The 18,244-nt window shown below is 48.4% G+C and overlaps 2 protein-coding genes across 7 annotated transcripts in view; one reads left to right on the top strand and one right to left on the bottom strand.

Annotated features, from left to right (window-relative positions):
• Positions 1 to 9,405, bottom strand: part of WRN (WRN RecQ like helicase) — a 112,078-nt gene extending 102,673 nt beyond the window's left edge. For 3 of the 6 annotated variants that reach the window (XM_073340320.1, XM_073340325.1, XM_073340326.1), the window contains exon 1: positions 9,304 to 9,405. The gene's annotated coding sequence lies outside the window, so the exon portion shown is untranslated. The other 3 variants (XM_073340321.1, XM_073340322.1, XM_073340323.1) reach the window with 3 other exon arrangements.
• Positions 9,406 to 9,469: 64 nt separating this feature from the next.
• PURG (purine rich element binding protein G) lies at positions 9,470 to 17,503 on the top strand. The gene is made up of 2 exons (XM_073340327.1): positions 9,470 to 9,700; positions 12,702 to 17,503. The coding sequence occupies exon 2, from the start codon at positions 12,715 to 12,717 to the stop codon at positions 13,720 to 13,722; it is 1,008 nt and encodes a 335-aa protein (XP_073196428.1). The 5' UTR covers positions 9,470 to 9,700; positions 12,702 to 12,714; the 3' UTR covers positions 13,723 to 17,503.
• Positions 17,504 to 18,244: the final 741 nt, after the last annotated feature.

Raw genomic sequence — 18,244 nt, 5'->3', positions numbered from 1 at the left:
TCTCTCTGCAGCCTATGCTGAACCTGCTGCCATCGTTGTCAAGTTCCACATCCTCCTCGTCCAAATGTCCTATGAAGTGGGGGTTCGGGGAGATAAAGAGTCCAATATTCCTTGCACTCAACACCAGGGGAGGGTACAAGGATTGTTATTGCTTTGTTTGACTGTTATTGCAGTGCAACTGTAAGCAAGCTTCCCTTGTTTCTCCCCCTACCACCGTGTTTTCAACCCTTTTGCCCCACTTTTCTTTGCTGTTTGTGTTCATAATAAAACTTAACGGATTGAGGAGAAAAGGCTCTTTATTCATTCAGCACACCGTGGTTAGTGGGAGTGGAATTTACATAGGAGAAAATGCAATGAAGAGGATAGCTTGGTACGGAACAACACAGATAGGTGTCACATTACTGTGGATCATTGCTGAAACTGGTTTTCAAAGCGTCACAGAGACGTGGAGCCCCTCAATGTGCTCTTCTTATTGCCCTGGTGTCTGGCTGCTCAAAATTGGCTGCCAGACAATCTGCCTCAACCCCCCACCCCGCCAGAAACTTTTCTTCCTTTGTTTCACAGATATTATGGAGCACACAGCAGGCAGCAATAACAACGGGGATATTGTTTTCACTGAGGTCTAACCTAGGAAGCAAACAACGCCAGCAACCTTTTAAATGTCACATTCTACCACCATTCTGCACTTGCTTAGCCTATGGTTGAATGGTCCTTACTGCTGTCCAGGCTGCCAGTGTATGGCTTCATGAGCCATGGGAGCAAGGGATAGGCTGGGTCTCCCAGGATCATGATTGCCATTTGATCACCACCAATGGTTGTTTTGCAGTCTGGAAAGAAAGAACCTGCTTGCAGCTTTCTGAACAGACCAGAGTTCCTAAAGATGTGCACGTCATGAATCTTTCCTGACCATCACTCGTTGATGTTGGTGAAACAGCCCCTGTGATCCACCAGTGCTTGCAACCCCATTGAGAAGTACCCCTTTCGGTTTATGTAATCTTTGGCAAGGTAGTCTGGTGCCAAGATAGAGATATGCATTCCATCTATAGCCCCACTGCAGTTAGGAAACCCCATCGCAGCAAAACCATCCACTGTGTCCTGCACGTTGCCCAGAGTCACTACCCTTCTCAGCAGAAGTCTGTTGATTGCTCTGAAAACTTGGATCGTAACAGATCCCACAATAGATTTACCCACTCCGAACTGATTCCCCATTGACTGGTAGCAGTCTAGCACTGCAAGCTTCCACAGAGCTATCACCACTCACTTCTCCACTGTCAGAGCAGCTCTCATTTTAGTATTCTTGCACTTCAGGGCTGGGGAAAGCTCTTCACACGATTCCTGGAAAGTGGTCTTATGCATCTGAAAGTTCTGCAGCCACTGCTCATCATCCCATAGCTGCATAACGATGCAGTCCCATGAGTCAGTGCTTGTTTCCTGGGCCCACAAGTGACGTTCAGCTGTGTCAAGGTGATGTAGGACTGTCACCAGCAAATGTGAATTGCTCCGCTCTATGTCTTCCAGCAGGGCTACTTGTGTGGCATCACATTGTTCCACACGGCAGCTCCTGTATCAGCTGTGTAAATACTGCAGGATAAGGTGCAAGGTGTTTGTAATGCTCACAACAGTGTACAGCTGAGAGGAGTCCATACTTACCATGCTATGGCATCTGCGTGGGTAACCCAGGCTTATGAAAAAAGGCTTGGTTTGTTTGCCGTTGATTTCAGGGAGGGAGGGAGGGAGGTAAGTGGGAGGCTAATGCCATGTTCCCATAACCACCCATGCACATGTTTTGGTCCCATAAGGTACTGCAAGCCTAACCCAAAATTCCACTTGGCTACATGCGTTGTGGGATAGCTACCCACAGGTCAGCACTCTGTGTGTCAATGCAAGCCCTGCTAGCGTGGATGCACTCCGATGACACAATGAGCATAGTGGGGACACACAAGATCGACTTGCTTAAATCAGAGGCTCGATGTCAACTTACATAAAACCAACAACTTAGTAGTGGAGACGTGGCCCTAGTGTTGATTTATAAACTGGAGGAGGAAATTCATTGAACAGAATTAGTTGAATAAACTGAAATTAAGAAATATTCTCGCCATGCCTACAGAAGAGGCTACTGCTGTCAAAAGCTGGTTATGCACTTCAACAAACTCTGATTCCAGCTGCTTAGCCAGTGACTTCCTCCAGTTCAGTGGTCTTTCTTTAAAACATGTATCGCTTAATATTTTTATTTAATGTACATTATTTTAATATATTATAGTAAATTTAGGCATTAACAGATTGTCAATTTCAACTTTAATTTTAAATACTTTTAAAAATAAACCTTTAAATACATTTTAAAAATCTGATTTTTTAAAATCAGATATTTTTATCCACTTTGCTGAGTGAAGATTGGTATTCCCTGGCATCTCTTCTCAAATGTGACAAATAGCCCATTAATCTCTTGAAAGAGCTTTTATCTTTTCCAGGTTTAAAAAAACCACCATAGGACTCTTTTTACATCTGCAGCATGGAGATATTTCACCTGGATGAGAATAGGTTCTGGGAAAGAACACAAGAAGGAGTAGATTTATATATTTCAGATACACACACACATACAATGTGGAAATTGACACCACTTTGGGCATAAAGCAAGGGCAAGAGTGAAGTGCATGAATCCCTTTATCTTTATGCACTGCTGAATAAAGAGCCTGGGGCTAAATGGCCCTCTTGCTGATGAGGAACATTGTTGTCAAGGTCAGATAAGTACATGAGAGGTTTAAGGGAGGTCTCTTCAGCTAGCGTTAATATTAATATAGGACTCAGGTTCTCTGGGTGGCGGAAAGGAACCCTGGAGACCGTTGGGTAGGAGAAATCATCCATGTTCCAAGGGACATCATCAACATCTAAGGTTTCCAGAATGCTGACGAATCATGGTGTCACGTCCACTGGCCGGTTTACAGATGTGCTCTCCCAATGCCAGTATCAGAGCTGTGGGTTGTGGCAAAGCCTCAATCCAAAGGCCATTGCTGATGGGGCAGCCCCCAAAGTTTGGAACAGATAGCTTACATCTGGCTACATCAATTAGAGCCTGGATAGGACTGTAGCTATATGGCCACATGAATAATTGTAATGGCTCTGGCATCAGCTCTTTCCAGGCACCAGACAGTGTTGGGCTGGCATGGGTGCCAAATGCCCCAGGAGCTGAAGTCAACACAGAGGACCCTTACAACCCATCTATTCTCATCCCACAATGGGGTAACCCTTGCTGGAGGCCTGGGAGAGAATTCTGGGATAGCAGAAGATGTGTAATGGGTTTGCCAGACTCTGCGAAGACGGCCTAGTTCTGCCACATGGTGACTGGGATGGGGTCTGAGGAATCACGATCAGGGACAACCCTTCTGTCACAGGCGCCGACAGGGTGAGAACAAACAGTGCTACTGCTGGGAGGCACCAGGGGATCCCACACCACAGGAGTGAAGAGTCTTAGCACTTCCCCTTCCTTTCTTAGGCAACTTTGTGGTGCTGGCATGCTTCCTCTTGTCCTCCTTTTAGGATCAATGTCTGGGAGCGAGCTTGGTGCCAATACGTCAGTGCTGGGGCCTGGAGACAAGGCAGAGGAAGCGGTAAGATTCTCCATAGTAGGTTTAGAGGGAGCCTGGGGAGAGTCAAGTGCCATCATGCTTGGAGCCTACGGTGCAGCTTTTGACTGGGCCTTTGCCTTGGCAACTGCAGGGGTCTTCTGAGAGCCCATGCTGAAGCCTCTAGAAGAGGCAGGTGCCAAAGCCAAGGCAGGAGTTGCCTCTTGAGCTCTGTGAGGGTGGGCTTCAGCACCCGAGGGTCATTCCAGTCTTAGTGCAGAACTAAGTTCCTCTGCTCTCAGCACCTCAAAGCAAGGTAGGCTCAACACCAAAGATGGGGCTCTTGGCAGGCCCAAGGTGCAAAAGCCAGCAGAGTGCACACTAGGCCGGAGAATGTGCCTCCTCCAGGTACCCGATGTATCCCAGAATCTGATGCTCAGAACAGATACTTATCAGGCATGAGGCATACTTCCTGAACTCTCTTTTAGGGTGTGGCTTCAGCACCCAAAAACCCCAAGGGCTCCCAGGAGATTTAGAAAAAACTCAGTGAGTCTATGAAAGTATTAAAACTATACAACCCTACTAGAGAAACTAAGCTGTCCATAGATTTGGGAGGTTAAAACTCAAACAAGTGCCTCACTACAGACGCAGCAGTGGGTCCCTTCCATTCTTTAAGGCAGCAGAAAAAGAACAGGTCCTACTGGAGGAGTGCAATCTTTTATACAGAGCTCTGCAATCCAAATGCTCAATTTCAAGAGGATGCTCATGCATGCACTCCTAAGAGATGCCACTTTCAAGAGGGCTCTGTGCACCCATTTGCCAGGAGGCAGCTCCCACTAGTGGGAACGCACGGATGCCCTCAAAGATGAACCTAGTTAGTTGAACACCTATTAGCCGATATCCCTACCTGAAAGATGCATCACCTACTCCAAGCCCACAGGGTGCTGCCCCAAGGGATCACTCAGTGAGCTCTTCACAGAATTATGAAAGTCATCTAGTTACACTTTGACAATGCAGGATTTTCTTGTACATTTTCAAGACCCTGTCCCACCACCATCTGTCATTATTTTTAAAAAATATATAGATTCAAGCAATGCAAGTTCCAACACTTCTACTGAGAAACCATTCCACAGCCTACTAGATCTGTGTCCACGTTTTTCTGAAGAGTCAGCCAACATGTTCCTTTTCCAGTTATAACATTCACACCACCCTACATAATTTATCTCCTATCTTGGTGCTTACCTGAAAAATTTTGTAAGCGTTATGTTCCCTTCGCTCTGCATCCTTCCACTGGCTCCCTGTTCTCCATTTCATCAAATACAATGTTTTCACTTCCAAGGCCTTTCACAGCTTCTCTCACATGCTATCAAGATCTCAACTCCCACCTCCATCCTGCCAATGAAGGCAGCCTTCATCACCCACTTGTTACACGTTAAACAAGCACCTTCAGGCTCTCTCTCACCATGCTGTACACATGGGATGAGCTCCACATAAATACCCTCAAAGCCACTTCATGGTCCCTTTTCACATCTCTCCTTAATTCTCCTCTTTGTTGGAATACCTACAAAACTCATGACAACCATCGGGCAGCAGGCATGGTGAGCCCACTGCCTAGCATGCTAACCAGTCCTGACTTGTTTCTTTATGCTCCCCAGTCTGCTTGTCTGCATTCACCTTGTCCTAAACTGTAAGCTCTTTGCAGCAGGAACCATCTTTTGGTGTGTTTGTACAGCGCCTAGCACAATAAGTCCCTGGTCCATGACATGAGGTTCTAAAGCAACAAAGAACCTCCTTCACAAGTCAGTCCTGCCAGCCCACCATACAGTTTTATATCTTCTGCAAATTTAATTAATGACCTTTTGGTTCCTCTTCTAGATCTAAATCACTAATAAAGAGGTAGAATAAGTCTGAATGTATGATTCTACCCTAGTGCATTGCAGTTCATCACACCAAGGGTCTTATTCTCCCATAAGTCTAGTTCACACGAGTAGGGATATGATTGTCATGCCAATTTTTAAAACATTTCATGGCAGAGGTTGAGAAAAATAGTTATAGATCATAAAAAGAAGACAAGGGGATCGGAGAGTGAGCCCGCCACTGCTACAGGGTGAGCATGGAGTTCCAGCCCCCTCTACCTGTCCTACACATTTGAACCACCATTCAGGTTTTGCACATCCACCCCTCCAGAGATGGAGGGACAGAGGGGTAAATTTGTTTGGTGTTACACCCTAGCACATAGTTTTGATGCACAGAAAGTTGGCCAGAAATGGAGGGGCAAATATGCCAAGAATGAGTGGACTAGGTCACACTGCCACTTGGTTTGGTGGCATTTCATGGACTTTATTCAAACTCAGTTTCCACGACCACTATGACATCCATGACAAAACTGTAGCTTTACCCTCAAGCACTAAAAGTACTTGATATGTACACAAATCCCTGGGAGAAGAGACCTTTTATATTTATCTTATTGCATCAAGATGCTTTTACAAACAACAAATTTGTCTTTTTAGTAAAAACACTATTACTGTTTCATCTTACAATTCTCTCTATTTTGATGCAGAAAGAGGAACCGATCTTTACAGTACTCAGTTGTGTAAAAAAAAAAAGTAAAACACAGCTGCCTCTAGCATAATAAATTGCCAATTGATTTAATGCCAGCAATCAAAAATTATTCTAGTTGGAAATAAGTATTAAGTTGGGTAAGTAAAAGATTTAGGCAGAGGCCCATTTAATCAGAATCATTCAACTTTTGGTCCAACCACCAGTATTAGTAATTACAATTTCCTTTATTTTAACAGGCAACTCTGGTTTTTGTTTTTTTGTTTTTTGTCCAAATCTCTTCTGTGATCATGATGAAAGCAACAAGCAGTAATCATCAATATGAAAAGCAATAAATATATCCTACAATTCAGTCAGCCTATGATGCGCAGAAAGTTATATTATTGCTAGTAAGTTGTGCTGCTTCCAATCAAAAACAATATTCTCAAATATTACATACAAATAATGCACGACTCAAAATATCTTCTGCCTGATCTCATTAAGGCTTGTTATAATTTCTCTGGAAATGTGACACCACCTTTTTAATGCAGATGCACAAGTTTGTTTATAACAAAAACATCTTTGAAAGACAAAAGGATGGCATTTTGCTAGCATTAATTTCTTTGCAGTGCTCTGTAGCCAATTATTTCATATAATTATTTCTGATGTGGTTAATTTGTATGTAATCAATGTGTGATAAACAGAGGTAGATAAAAGTATAGGAATGAGTACAATAGTATTATAGGGGTATAAGGCTGACATATTTATGAGTGATGAGTCTTTATTAGGTATATAAATAAAGTAAGGCTAATACAAGATCTACAGCCTGAGGCCTGTACAACTGTAGGTTACTCATATTAGGTTTTAGACCTAAAGAAGGGTTGACATAACCCTGTACCAGTAAACTTACAAGATTACTGTAAAGAATGTGCCAATGAGTGATGTTCAGGAAAATATGCCACAATGTTCCCATCTAAATGGCAAGGCACCTGATTGGGACATCAGGGAAAATACTGCAGCAACTGCATGTTGCCATGGGGACTTGTTGCCATAAATACCAATGAAAATAATGGGAATTAAGAGAATATCTTATGAAAGGCAGGGTACCCCACATTTTATGGGGTGCAGAAATCCCAGTAAAGAAAAAGGATTTGGAACCTTCATGCACGTGCATAAGGGTTATGGACGTGAGCGTAACACAGCACAAAAAGGGTGCCCCAACACAAATGGGAAGAAAGAATCCATCAGAAGACCCTCCACAGAGTTTATATCAGTATAACATGTTTCTGAAACACTACACTCAGGGGACAGCACCGATTTAAGAAGGTTCCCCCACACACACACACTTTAGTTAAATTTGTCCAAAGACTGACTGTAGACAAGCATTTGTAGACTACTAATGCTTGTGGCATTTAATTTCTACCTATCTATTTATATAGCATTCACTGCTATTATCTTAGCAGCTGTGTTGACATATATACTGTAATGAACTTCAGCCAGGAATTGTTTTAACTGTGTTTCACTTTGAATTAATGTTCTCGGAAGTCACCTAAAAAAACTTATTTTTCTCCCTTCGCTGTAACTGCTATACAAATGGACCAAAACTTATCAAAATGGTCAGTCTGGAAATAGCATAGCCAAGTGATTTTTTTCTGTATTACCAGAGTCCCCTTTACAGAAACAAGTTAGTCCAGTAAGAGATATTACCTAATCTCACACATCTTGTCTCTCTAATATCCTGGGACCAACATGGCTACACTTCAGAATCCCCTTTCACACACAGTGCTCTCCCCTCTCATACCTCTACATCCAGTCTGAACAGAAAGGCTGATTCTGTCCCTTACCTCCAGACCCAAACACCATAACACCTCTGAACATACACTGATGGGCAGAAAGCTTGATTTTTTTAATCCATTTGCCATAATTTTCTTGTTATTCACATCAAGGGTGGAGAACGAGTGACATATTCTAGATACAGCCCCACCCAAAATAGTCGCTAGTGCAAAGCAAGCGCACATCCCTCTATAGAAATCAGAGAGTATGTAACAGTCCCCTCCCCAGTCATGTAGTGTATATTGAGACCCTCAATTGATAGAAGTACTTCCAACCAACATGTGCTGCAGATGTTGAGTCTGGAAGCTAGAATTCTCCTATAGAAACATTTATTTTGCTTCATTTAGCTTTATTTGTGTGCGCACGTCTCCTGCACACACATGTATGCCTCCTAGTGGGACATGACCATTCTCTCCCTCTTACAGCTCAGCATCCCTGCTCCCTCCTCTCAGCTAGGGACACACAGCCTAGTCCCAACGAAGCTCCTGAGGTTCACTAGGCAAAACTAGATTAAAAATTAGCCGTATGGAGTGGAAAATTGGTTAGTTTCTAAGGTGCCACAAGTACTCCTTTTCCTTTTAGGCAAAACTAGAAAAGGACTGCCCAACCAGGACTCCTGTGGCCACAAGTCCTTGGAGTATTCTTGCCTAAGGGCTTGTCTACATTACCCACATGACTCACAGGCAGCGATCAATCCAGCGGGGGTCGACCGCCAAACGCTCTCCTGTCAACTCCGGTACTCCACCAGGGCGAGAGGCACAGGCAGAGTCGACGGGAGAGCGTCAGCCGTCGACTTACCGCAGCGAAGACACCACTGTCAGGGCACGCCTACGCTACCCGCCAGACCGGCGGGCAGGAATCGATTTAGCGCCTCTAGTCTAGACGCGACAAACCGACCTCCCCCGAGCGCTCTCCCGTCGACTCCTGTACTCCAGCTCCGCGAGAGGCGCAGGCGGAGCCGGGGGGGGGGGGGGGGGAGCGGCAGCCGTGGACGCGCTGTGGTGAAGACACCGCGGTGAGTCGCCCTAAGTCCGTTATTCACGCAGCTGAAGTCGCTCGCTCGCGGCCGCCTGGCCAGAGTCTGGCTGCCCGGCGGGGCGACTCGCCCCCGGCCGCCGCGCGGAGCTAGCCCGAGAAGCCTGGGCTCCCAGCGGCTGGGCTGCCGCAGCTCCTGCCCCGGGGCTCCCAGCTGCAGTGGCGGCGCGGCCTCGGCGGCGGCGGCGGCGGCCTCCCCCTCCTCTCCTCTCCTCTCCTCTCCTCACGAGGGGCGGACCCGGGAGGGGGGCGCGCTAGGACCCCGGGGACCGCCCGCCCGCCCGCCGGGAAAGGGGAGGCCGGCGCCCGGCACTCTCCGCATTGGGGGTCCCCTGACCTGCTCCACCGCTTGCTACGCTCCCGCGACTCGCCCAGAACCCGCCGCGCGCGGGTTACGTCATCAGGCCGCCGCCCGTCGCCCCGCAGCACGTCACCTCCCTCCGCCGGGGCTGGAAAGTGACCCGAGGGTAAGCGCATGCTCCGTGAGGCCCGGTCGCGGTGCAGGCTGGGGGTTGGAGTTTCAGGGCCGGGTCGGTACCTGGGAGAGCGGCGCCAGCTCCATCCCCCCGAGCCCGTGGCGCGGGCCCCGTTCTGCCGCTGTGTTGCTCGGCGGAGCGGACTGGGCGGCGGGGCCGGCGGGGGATGCTCCTTCCCGGTTCCCTGCGGGACTGTGCGCGGCGGCCGGGAGCGGCGGGCGGCGGCGGCGGTTGGTGAAGGGCAATTGCAGCAATGGAGTAAGTGTCTCCCTTCGCCTAGCGACGGGGGCTGTGGGGAGGGGGCACGGGGAGTGGGGGTTCAGTGGGGGGCGCGGCGTGAGGGAGGGGGCACGGGGAGTGGGGGTTCAGTGGGGGGGCGCGGCGTGAGGGAGGGGGCACGGGGTGTGGGGGTTCAGTGGGGGGTGCGGCGTGAGGGAGGGGGCACGGGGTGTGGGGGTTCAGTGGGGGGTGCGGCGTGAGGGAGGGGGCACGGGGAGTGGGGGTTCAGTGGGGGGTGCGGCGTGAGGGAGGGGGCACGGGGAGTGGGGGTTCAGTGGGGGGGTGCGGCGTGAGGGAGGGGGCACGGGGAGTGGGGGTTCAGTGGGGGGGTGCGGCGTGAGGGAGGGGGCACGGGGAGTGGGGGTTCAGTGGGGGGCGCGGCGTGAGGGAGGGGGCACGGGGTGTGGGGGTTCAGTGGGGGGCGCGGCGTGAGGGAGGGGGCACGGGGAGTGGGGGTTCAGTGGGGGGGTGCGGCGTGAGGGAGGGGGCACGGGGAGTGGGGGTTCAGTGGGGGGCGCGGCGTGAGGGAGGGGGCACGGGGAGTGGGGGTTCAGTGGGGGGGCGCGGCCTGAGGGAGGGGGCACGGGGAGTGGGGGTTCAGTAGGGGGCGCGGCGTGAGGGAGGGGGCACGGGGAGTGGGGGTTCAGTGGGGGGCGCGGCGTGAGGGAGGGGGCACGGGGTGTGGGGGTTCAGTGGGGGGCGCGGCGTGAGGGAGGGGGCACGGGGAGTGGGGGTTCAGTGGGGGGTGCGGCGTGAGGGAGGGGGCACGGGAGTGGCGGGTGCAGCATGGGGGAGGGGGCACGGGGAGTGGGGGCTCAGTGGGGGGGCGCGGCGTGAGGGAGGGGGCACGGGGAGTGGGGGTTCAGTGGGGGGGCGCGGCGTGAGGGAGGGGGCACGGGGAGTGGGGGTTCAGTGGGGGGCGCGGCGTGAGGGAGGGGGCACGGGGAGTGGGGGTTCAGTGGGGGGTGCGGCGTGAGGGAGGGGGCACGGGGAGTGGGGGTTCGGGGGGGGCGCGGCGTGAGGGAGGGGGCACGGGGAGTGGGGGTTCAGTGGGGGGGCGCGGCGTGAGGGAGGGGGCACGGGGAGTGGGGGTTCAGTGGGGGGGTGCGGCGTGAGGGTGGGGGCACGGGGAGTGGGGGTTCAGTGGGGGGCGCGGCGTGAGGGTGGGGGCACGGGGAGTGGGGGTTCAGTGGGGGGGCGCGGCGTGAGGGAGGGGGCACGGGGAGTGGGGGTTCAGTGGGGGGGCGCGGCGTGAGGGAGGGGGCACGGGGAGTGGGGGCTCAGTGGGGGGGCGCGGCGTGAGGGAGGGGGCACGGGGAGTGGGGGTTCAGTGGGGGGGCGCGGCGTGAGGGAGGGGGCACGGGGAGTGGGGGTTCAGTGGGGGGGCGCGGCGTGAGGGAGGGGGCCCGGGGAGTGGGGGTTCAGTGGGGGGGCGCGGCGTGAGGGAGGGGGCCCGGGGAGTGGGGGTTCAGTGGGGAGGTGCGGCGTGAGGGAGGGAGCACGGGGAGTGGGGGTTCAGTGGGGGGCGCGGCGTGAGGGAGGGGGCACGGGGAGTGGGGGTTCAGTGGGGTGGTGCGGCGTGAGGGAGGGGGCACGGGGAGTGGGGGTTCAGTGGGGGGTGCGGCGTGAGGGAGGGGGCACGGGGAGTGGGGGTTCGGGGGGGGCGCGGCGTGAGGGAGGGGGCACGGGGAGTGGGGGTTCCGTGGGGGGGCGCGGCGTGAGGGAGGGGGCACGGGGAGTGGGGGTTCCGTGGGGGGGTGCGGCGTGAGGGTGGGGGCACGGGGAGTGGGGGTTCAGTGGGGGGTGCGGCGTGAGGGTGGGGGCACGGGGAGTGGGGGTTCAGTGGGGGGGCGCGGCGTGAGGGAGGGGGCACGGGGAGTGGGGGTTCAGTGGGGGGCGCGGCGTGAGGGAGGGGGCACGGGGAGTGGGGGTTCAGTGGGGTGGTGCGGCGTGAGGGAGGGGGCACGGGGAGTGGGGGTTCAGTGGGGGTTGCGGCCTGAGGGAGGGGGCACGGGGAGTGGGGGTTCAGTGGGGGGGTGCGGCCTGAGGGAGGGGGCACGGGGAGTGGGGGTTCAGTGGGGGGTGCGGCGTGAGGGAGGGGGCACGGGGAGTGGGGGTTCAGTGGGGGGGCGCGGCGTGAGGGGGGGGCACGGGGAGTGGGGGTTCAGTGGGGGGCACGGCGTGAGGGTGGGGGCACGGGGAGTGGGGGTTCAGTGGGGGGTGTGGCGTGAGGGAGGGGGCACGGGAGTGGGGGTTCAGTGGGGGGTGCGGCGTGAGGGAGGGGGCACGGGAGTGGCGGGTGCAGCATGGGGGAGGGGGCACGGAAGTGGGGGTTTAGTGAGGGGGCTGCAGCTTGGGGGGAGGAGTAGTCATGGAAAGTAGGGAGTCACTGGGGGGCTGCAGCTGAGGGAGGGAGGTTAGTGGAGGGACTGGTCTTCCATACCATGGCTTCTGGGTGGTTGGGGTCATCACTGGGAGAAATGGGGGTTTACCGGGGGCTGCATTCAGGGACAAACTCGAGGGCAGTAGAGTGGCAGGCTGTGGGGGATTACAGAGGACTGTGTGGCACTAGAGTGGGGCTATGCCGTGCCACCGAGTCTCCTGGGGAATCCCCCAGTCCTGGGGGCTGTAATAGAGGAGATTAGTGGCACTATGGGGGACAGTTATTGGGGGGAGCATGACAGAAATGGGACTATGGGGATGATTATCAGGAATGGGGGATTGTGGAGGAGGGTAGTAGTGATGGGGGCTGTGATGGGATGGTTATTGGAGAAGTTTGAGGGTGGCACATAAAGTGGAAGGATAGAAGCCATCCCGGAGATTGGGATCTCTTCCCATGTTGGTGAGCGTCATGGTAGAAGACCAGGATGCAAGCATCTTTGTGGGGAAAGTAACACTGAGCAGAGATATGTTAAGAAGCATCGCAGGTCCCGGACACAAATGTTATGGTCTGTGTCTGCTATATATTTGTTATTTCCAGCTGACTGGTAAAGATGGAGAGAGGGAGAGGAGGAGGAGGAAGGAGTGTGGGGGGCTCTGGCCTGCACAGAAGCATTTACTCCCAGTCTCAACAACAGTATCAGTATCCTGCCTCTTCTCAAGGGGGCTGCATGGAGATCCAGGAACTAGCCTCCAAAAGGGTGGACATCCAGAAAAAGCGATTTTATCTGGATGTGAAGCAAAGTTCCCGAGGCCGCTTCCTGAAGATAGCCGAGGTCTGGATAGGAAGAGGCAGGCAGGAAAATATCAGGAAAAGCAAACTGACTCTCTCCTTGTCTGTGGCTGCTGAGCTGAAGGATTATCTGGGAGATTTCATAGAGCACTATGCCCATTTGGGCCTCAAAGGCAGCCATAGTCATAGACATGAACACAGTAATGGCAAAGAGCAAGATTTGAGAAGGCGGCAACAGCATCATCTGCCTTCACCTCCAGCATCTGTTGAATCAGAAGAGCATCCTCACAGTGTCCTGAAAACTGAGTATATAGAAAGAGACAACAGGAAGTATTATCTAGACCTGAAGGAGAATCAGCGTGGGCGTTTCTTAAGGATTAGACAAACCATGATTAGAGGACCGGGTATGATAGGTTATTTTGGCCACAATTTGGGACAGGAACAGACTATTGTCCTTCCAGCCCAAGGAATGATTGAATTCAGGGATGCTTTGGTCCAGCTAATTGAAGAATATGGGGAGGGAGATATAGAAGAACGAAGAGGTGGGGGTGATGAGCCCCTCGAACTCCCAGAAGGGACTTCCTTCAGGGTGGACAACAAGCGGTTCTACTTTGATGTGGGATCTAACAGGTATGGCATTTTTTTGAAGGTAAGTGAGGTGAGACCACCTTACCGTAACACCATCACTGTCCCGTACAAAGCGTGGACAAGGTTTGGGGAAAACTTTATCAAGTACGAAGAAGAAATGAGGAGAATTTACAACAGCCATAAAGAGAAAAGAATGGATGTCACAGGTGACAGTGGTGAAGAACAAGAGGGTCTGGAATAGAGTGCATTGAACTGGTCATCAGGCAAAACAGAAAAACCTAAATTGGCTAGAGGTAATTGGAATATTTTGTAGTTTGAAGAAGTTGCCCCTCATTTTATGTAAGTCTTTTTCCTGTTGTTAGTGATAACTCAAGTATATAATACGTCTGAAGTCTGGTTATGTTAAATGACATATTCTTAGGGAAATATTAGCCTCCCAAATCTAAATGAATCAGCTGTTCCAAGTGTTGAAGACTATGAAAGTATGCGTATCAGCACAAAAATCTGACATTCTGACCTTTAAATAGTCTAGGTTAGGCTTGTGTTGCACTCAAACATGATACAAAAAAAGCCAGACGTACCTTATGATGAAAAGTATTGGTTTCTGCTTATGACAGGTTTTCCAGAATTGAATATTGTCCATGCTGAGTTAAAATCTGAAAAGCGTAACTACAGGTCATTTACCACAAAAATTGACTTTGTATGCATTTTATCTACTTGTATGAGGAAAGGTAGAAATTTTAAATCAGCGTTCGCTAGTTACTGAATTTTAAGCAATGTTCTCTATGGGTAAAATCTCGATAGCAGGTCAAGCCTTTATAAAGGATTGTCAAAGAGTGGAATATTAATTTCTTAGCTTAATAATTCTGTGGTAACCAAATAATTTGAGTGCCACAGAAAAGCAAAGCTGTGTTTGAATTGTGATGGGTTATCCCAAATTAATGAAAATAATCCATTCTTCATCTACACATTACATCATGTAACGCTGAGGATTTTTTAAAATTCTCAAAATTTCAAAAACTATTTTTATATTGTTGGTGGTTTGGGGGGCTCTAGCAAGGAGCTGGGAAGTGGGCATTTTGGTGGCTGAATGATTGTTGCAAGTGGGTTTCCAGGGTTTTCTTCCTATTGTATGAGTAACATACTTGGTGTGATGTTAAAAGTATGAGGATAACTTCTGGGTTTGTCCTTCTACTTTGAGGAAAAACCTTTGGGAGATTTTGGTGCACCACTTAATTGGTATAAAAAATGCTTCTCTAATTTCATACTTATTGGTAGTGCATTTACAATGCTATGGCTAAAGCTGTGTCAGCATTTCCAGTATAAATTATTATTTTTATAAATTTTAGTATTCCAAGATAATATCTATGCCCCCACCTCCATCACTCCTTCCCCACCATGTTAAAACTGGGGCCATGATACTTCAATTTGATTCATGTGGGCAGACTGTTAGGCCTGCATGAAGTCCCCTTGAAGACTATAGAGCTACAACTTCCCCCAGATTCCTGCCTTGAAATCCAAATATTCTGCCTGGAAGGGAAATGTGTAGCATTATCTGTTCAGGAGGGTTGAGTTAGAAAGGGGACCTAGAATATTTTAAATGCTTTTGGATCTCAAAGCAAAAACCGATTTATTTTTATGAAGAAATTTGTCAGCATTTAGGGGCCAGTTCATCTCTCACTGAAATCAATGAGAGTTGGATTGGGCTATAAATCCCTTGCTTAGAGACTCCATTTTGCCTACCTTTTTTATGTGTTTTTTTTTTTTAAGGGCTACTGTATACATACAGAAATTTATCACAACCCAAATCATGTTTTTAATCAAGTAGTTGAGTGTGCATGAGGGCCAGCTATCTTTTAATCCAAACAGTAAATTTTAATCTGTTTAAACACACTTATCTGCAAACAAAATTATCCCCAGTCTTAATTTTAATCTGCCTGCACGCTTAAAGGCCACACTAAATTCAAACACCTTATCATGTCTCTGATCTGATACCCCATTAGTAATATCAAGAAGGACTGTATGTGGGGATTAAGTGAATAATCTGGCCTTTAGTTTGGGTGATAAAAATGATGAAACTACAAAAAAGCTTGCACCAAAGTCACCAAAGAACTATTAGGAACATGTTACGCCTGTGACAGAAAAGAACAGATGTAAAGAAGTTAATTTCACTGTTTTAGGTGATTCCCTTAGAGTTAACAACCAGTTGGCCTAGTGTCAAAAAAATACCATAAACTAATCACTAATGTATTGATTGCTGTTTCAGATATTTTCTAATCCAAAGCAAAATTTTCTTATTTGGTCACTTGAATGCTAATGGGCCGTTTGGGCCATGACCATGCAATTGAAGGTTATAACCTTAGTCCTAGGGCTAAACGTTCCTGTTAGATAGTGAAGTACTAAAAAAGAAAAAAAAGTTTTTAAGAAGTAACAAATCATAGTAAAATAACAATTTATACTATTGTTGGCTTGATAGCAGAATATTCATGAGTGAATCATCAATGCCTAAGTTACCATCTCACTGATTGCTGCTGTCCATCACAGTGCCTAAAGTAATGATGAACTTGTCAAAGCTTCCTGCAATCTGGAGTTATGAATGTAAGAACTTTTTATGCTCACTTCTCCCCTTGCGCCCCATCTTCACATGGATTTTTCCCTCTACACTCAGCATCTTCCAGTCTAAAATAATGTTTGCACCACTCGATATTAAAAGATCATTTGTTGGAATTATTCCTACGTAATATGTGCAATGCAGATAATCTTGCTTTCCATGTGTTCCTTCGCTCTTAATGGAAAAAAATATTTTAATTGTTCAAGTAATTAGTAATTTAAAAAATATATTTCCTTCACAGGTTTTAAAAAACAAACAGGTGCAAAGTGGCATTGTTATTGCTATCAAGTTGCCATTTTGGAGAATTAGAGCCAGACTACGTCTTAGCTATTGAAAGTGCTCCAGTGAAGATGTAGACCGGTATCAGTTTGCATCACTGCTTCTTAATTAGGTTTCCAGTATTTATTAATTGGCCTTCATAAATGCATTGATGTATTGTAACTATTACCCCAGGAAGTCAGTATCTGCTGGCTGTTGAACAAGCTCAATTCTCAGCTCTGATACACAGGTAAGTGTTGCCTTGTGTTTTGTAAAATCAGTTAATGCACTTACTCTCACTTGGTGATACGCACCTGAGTATCCGGGACTACACTTGAGCCAGCCATCTACAGTTAAAACACTGACTACTGGTTTTCCATAGACATGTAAAGCACTGATGTTTGCAAATATTATGATCCAAGCATAACACTAACAAACACAAAATGTAGCAATGCAAACTTAAAATGGTTACATTTGGAAACGGGTTCCTCATTATTTTTTGCAGTGTGTTCCCAGCTTTTGAGAGCAGCAGTATTATGCTGCTTATGTGCAGAAAGGCCCATTAGAACACAAAGGAATATTGAATTCCCAGTGCATTCTAAATAGATTGTCATTCTTTGAGCCCTAAAACTGCCTGACCCTTAAACTTGAGAAAAACACAAGCTTGTTTGCACTAAAGAGCATGGCCAAAAACAATTCTAAGAGGACAGGGTGAAAAGCATCAGTCTGAATCTCTTGAATTAATAGGTTCTCATGAGAGAATTTTACAGTAAAACCCTCACCTCTGTTTTAAAGCTGTGTGGTGCAGGCAGAAAGTCTGTCAGTTCTATAATTAAATAATAATGCACTTTATATTTTGTAAATAATAGAAGCACATTTCTGCTATTAGCTTTGTAGGATGTGCTTCAGTAATAGCCTAAATCTGTAAGGGGTGGTCTCCTGCATGCACGTCTGTCAGAGCTCTGTTGTAATCACTTGATCCAGTTCCATTGGTATGGTAGAGAAGGCAGGAGCTATTAAAAATCCTTTAAAAACCACAAGTCTGATTTTCTACCCCCCCACCCCCAAGGTAGCACCCACAAATCCCATTAATTTTATTTGGAGTTGTGAGTGCTCAGCATCTCTGAAAAATCAGCCTCCAAACATTTTGTAATGAATGTATAGATATGTTTTTGTATTCATAATCTTTATAGAGCTGGGTTCAGTAACTCCATCTCACTTAGCTTTCTGTGACACTTTGCTGTCACAGAAGCCCTCATAATCCCAGAAATGTTGATTTGGAGTAGTGAGGGGGATTGGGTGGGCTTCTGTGGTATTGAAACTAGCCAGTTTGTATTGACTCCAGCCATAGCGTATAAACTTTCTTTCTTGTTAAAGTACAAATTTTATAGTATGTTGTTGGTTGTAATAGTGCTATGAGAGAGTTGGAAAGTTACCTGCACTAGAATGGTAAGGTACACCACCATGCCACTGTGTAGGACATCTCACCAACTGTGACCAAGTAGACTGCTATGTTTTCTGAATTTCATGAAGTTTGACAAAAAAAAATTCTTGATTAGGGACTTTCAGAAGCAGCAATATTTATTCCTGCATCTAAGAGAGTGGGGAAACTATTTTAATGCAACAAAACTTGAAAATTCTGTAAACTGCATCTCAAATGCAAATACATGTTTAATACAAATATCAGTGATATGTGTGTACTTTATCCAGAAAGAAACTTTCCTTCAATGTATTAGCAATCTACTCTTTATCATAAGTGCTTCATATGTGTATTTAATATGTATAAATCCAATATGTGTATATTGTAAATCCACAGTAGCTCAAAGTGAAATAATATATTTATCTGAAGTGCACAGTTTAAAAAAACTTAAAAATCAGTTTCTGCCTGGAACAC

The sequence above is a fragment of the Lepidochelys kempii genome, chromosome 4 (genome assembly GCF_965140265.1).
Source record: "Lepidochelys kempii isolate rLepKem1 chromosome 4, rLepKem1.hap2, whole genome shotgun sequence".
Taxonomy (NCBI): domain Eukaryota; kingdom Metazoa; phylum Chordata; order Testudines; family Cheloniidae; genus Lepidochelys; species Lepidochelys kempii.
The sequence above is the reverse complement of the archived record's forward strand: the minus strand, read 5'-3'. Positions and strand labels throughout refer to the sequence as shown.